At 49.0% G+C, this 6000-nt stretch overlaps 1 protein-coding gene across 3 annotated transcripts in view; it reads right to left on the minus strand.

Annotated features, from left to right (window-relative positions):
* The window catches only part of LOC137299336 (A-kinase anchor protein 2-like), a 113621-nt gene extending 108967 nt beyond the window's left edge, over positions 1-4654 (minus strand). The window contains exon 1 of one of the 3 annotated variants that reach the window (XM_067967998.1): positions 4335-4650. In XM_067967998.1, coding sequence (XP_067824099.1) covers positions 4335-4394 — 60 coding nt within the window. In that variant the 5' untranslated portion in view covers positions 4395-4650. Of the gene's footprint in view, positions 1-4334 lie in introns of all 3 variants that reach the window. The other 2 variants (XM_067967997.1, XM_067967999.1) reach the window with 2 other exon arrangements.
* Between the last annotated feature and the right edge of the window lie 1346 nt (positions 4655-6000).

Raw genomic sequence — 6000 nt, forward strand, 5'->3', positions numbered from 1 at the left:
CGTCCCCACTTCCATGTCCCCTTTCGCCATCATCCCTCTCCTGGGCCAGGCCCACATCACTCCTACCACTCTGCTGGACGACAGTTTGGAGGACATGTGTGAAGCCTTGTAAGGCCAGTGCCAGAGTATCTGTCTGCCTGTTTAAGGCGGCAGAAAGTTGCTCACCCTGAGTCCGAACGGCCATTGTCAGGGCCTGAATGGACCCATTTGCGAGCCGTGCTTGAAGCTCGATGGAGGCTAGCCTTCCCTCCATCACAGACATTCCCGCACTTACCTGTGACACTATCTCAGAGATGCCCTCACTTCCCTGTGACAGTATCTCAGAGATTCCCTCCTGTACCTGTGCCCCCATTCCACTCAGGCAGGAGTTGGACTCCTCCATCCTCTGCACGATTGTGGAGAGTGCGCGTGGCACCTGTTCCAGCAACTCGCAAATGTGCTGCTGCCCCTCGATCATTCTCCTTTTAAAGGATGGCCCCCAGGGTTCAGCATCTGTGCCCAGCTGAGCAGAGCCTGGAGAGGAGTGCGCCCACCGACACGGACTCTCCACAGCTGCCCCTGTCACCAGTGTCTGCTCGTGCTCACATGTGTGTGGTGACTCACCACGTGCAACCCCAACTAACTGAGGGCGGGAACCCACCGAGGTGTGTGTAACTGCACTGGTGGATGGCTCACTCAGATGTGATGTGCCCCCCCAGAGGCCGGCAGGTCCTCTGAGTCATCGCCCTCTGCCGTCACAGTGGTCGCTGAAGGCCCTGTAAGAGAACAGGAGGCAATATTAAGCATGATCACAGATGTTGAGGTGCTGAAGGTGGCAAGGCATGTTAACATCAATTCATATTGTGTGTGCTGAATGTTAAACTTCTGTCACCAGACGTTTGTGGGGTGCCAGTCTCGGCGTCCCCGACGGACAGGCACTCGAGGGTTCGGCTCAGCTCCAGCGCCTCCTGCTCGGTGACTGTGAGGACGATGATTTGTTGTGGCCCCACTCCGGTCCTCGTCCTCTCCCGAGCATTCTGGGCTCTCTTCTCCTATAGGGGGAGAAAGTACAGACGTGTGAGTGAGTGATGGTGACGTGGCCAACCGATGAATGCATTGGTTTGGGTGAGGCTGACCGTGAAAGAGATGCATCAGAGAGTGAGTATGAGACGGAGCCATGACATTGGATGAGGATTGGGTTGAGTGGCAGTGGTGGGGTGAGTAATGGGGAGGTGAGGAAGTGCTGGTAAGTTGAGGATGAGCTTTGAGTGGGTGTGAGGAGTGATGTGATAGAGTAGTGTGGGCAGTGCAGAATGAGTTGGGGGGTGGGGCCGGTGATGTGGAAGACGGAATGTAGGAGAATGAGTAAGTGTACTCACTTTGACTGACCTAGTTAGGTCATTGAAGCGCTTCCTGCACTGGATCCAGGTGCGGGAGATGTTGCTGCTGCTGGCGACCTCCTCTGCCACCTCGAGCCAGGCCTCCTTGGTGGCAGAGGCAGGCCACTTCCTCCCGTCCGCCAGGTGGAAGACATCCCTCCTCCTCCTCCTCACCCCATCCAGTAGCACCTGGAGTGAGGCATCCCTGAATCTAGGAGCAGCCTTTCCCCTGGGCTGCTCCAATGTGCTGTGTGGGTTTTTACTCCAGGAGCAGCCATTGGAGGACTGCCCCTTTAAATAGAGCTCCTCCAGCTGACAGCCTGTGATGCGGGTGTGCAGTCCGCCCACTGCGCAGCTTTCCGACGGCAAACCCAGAATCCGCGTTAAGTGGCTCCAATTTACCTGCAATCGGGTGGGGAACGGACAGATTTTATTGGGCGGGTTACCCGAGCGCCCAATCCCCCCCCTGCTGCCATCCTGCCTCCCCGCTAATATCGGGGCCCTGTTTCACAATGTGACCAACACAACTTCATAATAAAATATTCCCATCTAAACGTTTAAATCAGGATAGGTTTGAGTGAATATACTGCCTTCGAGGGGCTGCAGCGCAGATTCACCAGAATTATGTCAGGGCTTAAAGGGTTAAATTATGAGGACAGGTTGCATAGACTAGAGTTTAGAAGGCTGAGAGATGAACTAATCAAGGTGTTTAAAATGATTAAGGGATTTGATAGAGGAGATAAAAGCAGCTATTTCCTCCGGTGGGGGAATCCAGAACAAAGGGGCATAATTTTAAAGTTAGAGCCAGGCCGTTCAGGAGGGTAATCAGGAAGCACTTCTTCACACAAAGGGGAGTGGAATTGGAATTCTCTCCCCCAAAAGGTTGTGGATGCTGGAGGTCAGTTGAAACTTTCAAGACTGATGGACAGATTTTTGATCCATATTTCTCAATGTCCTTGTTGAACAAAGGCAGTAAATGGAATTGAGATACAGATCAGTCACAATCTAATTGAATGGAGGAACAGGCTCGGGGGGCTGAATGGCCTCCTCCTGTTCCTATGAATTAGACGGCAATCTGGAATGTGCTTCACATTTTGAAAAGGTGATCATCGACCAGTAATGAGGTTATATGGTACTGGACTGGCAACCCAGAGGTAATGGGGGTAACGTTAGCCCAACCCACCAGGTGGGAAAATGACTGGATCAGATCAGTCGCCCGAGCAGGGTGTAAAATGGTCGTCTGATCTGATGCCATCAGTTTCTTGGCGGGCGGGTTAGGTTAAAATGATCCCCCATGAGTTTAACTCTCACCATGGTACGTTGTGAAATTGAATCCAATAAATCAATCTGGTAATTTGTGGGATGGCACCAGACAATATCTATGAAAAGCTGTCCAATTATCACTAAAACCCAACTGGTTCACTAATCTCCTTCTGGGGAGGGAACCTGCCGCCCCTACATGGTCTGACCTACATGTGATTCCAGTCCCACACTACATGGTTGACTCTTAGTGGCCTCAGGGCAACTACAGATGAGCAGTAAATGCTGACTTACCACTCTTGCCCACATCCTATGATCAAGTAATGCTCCCCCGACTGTACTAATTTCACTCTTCCGACTGCTCAGTGTACATTTCCAATGTCTCTGCGCTCACTTGGAGTAGCTGCACGTGCTAAGTGGTGATTTATTTGGGCTGATTTTAGGAGCTTGTGCTTCCAATGGGGGCCCTCACTTGGCAGGAGCTCATATTGGAAATGTGGCCATGCACTGCCCATTCCTCTATGTCCATTATGAGCAGGCAATCATGGACACATGAGCTCGAATTTCAAAGACAGGCTCACTCTTGTTGAGGCTCATTAAACTACCCAGACAGTAATTAGAGTGGAAGCACTCTCTCCTCTGAGTCAGGAGGTCGTGGGTTCAGGTCCCACTCCAGAGACTTGAGCAGTGCAGCAGGGAGGGAGTGCTGCACTGTCGGAGGTGCCAACCTTCGCATGACATGTTAAACCGAGACTCCGGGTGGAAATAAAAGATCCCATGACACTAGTCAAAGAACAGCAGGGAGATCTCCTGGTCTCCATTTCTTCCTTAATATCACCCCAAAAAACAGATTGAAGAGTCATTTATCTTATTTACTTTTTAAAATTTGTTACTGGGACGTGGGTGACAGTGATGAGGCCAAATTTATTACCCATCTCTAGTTGCCTCCGAGGTAGTAAGAGTTTATGTTGTGCACAAATTAGCTGTCACATTTATCAACATGACATCAGTAACTACATTTCAAAAGTAGTCCATCAGCTGTGAAGTGCTTTGGCAGTTCAGAAGGCTCCTCTCATTAATATAAATTCTTCCTCCTGTATATTTTTAGTGAGACATACGTGGTCTCTCCATCCTGTTTCAGAAGCTGTTTGGACCATATGTCTTGCCAAAGCCAAGGGCAGAATGCTGCTCGTTGCCTCACCACTGGGTGAGTGTGCCAGCCTTCGATACAAACCCACCACTGGGTGAGTGTGCCAGCCTTCGATACAAACCCACCACTGGGTGAGTGTGCCAGCCTTCGATACAAACCCACCACTGGGTGAGTGTGCCAGCCTTCGATACAAACCCACCACTGGGTGAGTGTGCCAGCCTTCAATACAAACCCACCACTGGGTGAGTGTGCCAGCCTTCGATACAAACCCACCACTGGGTGAGTGTGCCAGCCTTCGATACAAACCCACCACTGGGTGAGTGTGCCAGCCTTTGATAGAAACCCACCCTTCTGTCTCCCTCCTTAAGGCAAGAGCACATGTTGGCATTTTCACCCCCTCCCCTGAGATTGAAAATAAGCTGCAGGGACCTGTATTCTACCAAATCACCATGACGGCCTTGTGAACATGGCTGAGTTGATATTTTATTAAATTCACAATCACATCAGAGAATGACAGCCCAAACAAAAGAGAATCAGCACAACACTGGGAGGATTTATGCTCTTACCTTACTCTTCTGGTCTATTGTTTGACACAGTGCCTGCCAAGGATGAGTATATTTAAACATCTTTGCCTTTGGGTTCTCTTTTGTCACTTGCTTCTTAAAGGATTCCAGTACCTTTCTTATCAGAGTCTCCAAGTCCCTCTCGGTGCAGGTGAATAGCTCCTGACAGCTCCAAGTGTAACAGCTCTTAATGTTTCCATTGACCTGGCCTGCAGAGTTCAGAAAGGATGGTACACTTTTACGTAGGTTGGAGTTACACCCAGTGTCTCAGGAACTTACAACCTATCAGGTTTTGTTTACTCTCCTTTTCACAGTTTTGCTTTTTTCCTGCGGTCTCCTCCCTCCCCCACTCTTCACTGTGTGGACACCAAACTTGTTCAGTCACTTATTACCCTGAAGGAGATTGTGTCAGGTGCAACCTACCGGAAATATTTCAGTTGATTTATCAACTCATTCCAATACTAGGTGGGGAATGGTATAACAGAGGCTCTCTCAAAGCACGTCAGGGTATTCCCAACAGAAAGAGCCGGGGTCAAAGATAGGAACAGGAGGAGGCCATTCAGTCCCTCAAGCCTGTTCCGTAATTCAATTAGATCGTGGCTGATCTGTATCTTAACTCTATTACCTGCTTTGGTTCTGTAACCCTTAATACCCTTACCTAACGAAAATCAATCAATCTGTTTTGAAATTTTCAATTGACCCCCAGCCTCAACAGCTTTCTGGGGGAGAGAGTTCCAGATTTCCACTCCCCTTTTGTGTGAAGAAGTGCTTCCTGACATCACCCCTGAATGACCTAGCTCTAATTTTAAGGTTACGCCCCCTTGTACTGGACTCCCCCACCAGAGGAAATAGTTTCTCTCTCTCTCTACCCTATCAAATCCATTAATCATCTTAAACACCTCAATTAGATCATCCCTTAATCTTTTAAACTCAAGGGAGTACAAGTCTAGTCCATACAACCTGTCCTCATAATTTAACCCTTTTAGACCCGGTACCATTCTGGTGAATCTGCACTGCACCCCCTCCAAGGCCAATATATCCTTCCTGAGGTGCGGTGCCCAGAACTGAATTCAGTCTCCAGATGAGGTCTAACCAGAGCTCTGTACGGCTGTAACATCACTTCCTCCCCTCTGTATTCCAGCCCTCGAGATAAAGGCCAACATTCCATTAGCCTTTTTAATTATTTTTTGTGCCTGTCCACTAGTGTTTAGTGATTTCTGTACTCGGACCCCTAAATCTCTCTGCTCCTCCACAGTTCCGAGCTTCTCACCATTTAGAAAATTCTCTGATCTGTCGTTCTTAGGTCCAAAGTGGATGACCTCACACTTCCCCACATTGAACTCCATCTGCCCCAGTTTTGCCCACTCACTGAATCTATCAATGTCCCTTTGCAACTTTCTGCTCCCATCTACATTATTTACTGAGGCACTGAACTTAGTGTCATCAGTAAACTTAGATAGACAGCTCTCTATTCCTTCATCTATGTCATTTATAAATATAGCGAAAAGCTGTGGCCCCAGTCCAGATCCCTGGGGGACACCACTAGTCACATCCTGTCAATATGAGTACATTCCCATTATCCCTACTCTCTGTCTCCTACCTCCCAACCAATTCCCTATCCGAGCTAATAGATTGCCTTCAATTCCATGTGCTCTCATTTTATTAACAG

Source organism: Heptranchias perlo, chromosome 29 (assembly GCF_035084215.1).
Source record: "Heptranchias perlo isolate sHepPer1 chromosome 29, sHepPer1.hap1, whole genome shotgun sequence".
Lineage (NCBI taxonomy): Eukaryota > Metazoa > Chordata > Chondrichthyes > Hexanchiformes > Hexanchidae > Heptranchias > Heptranchias perlo.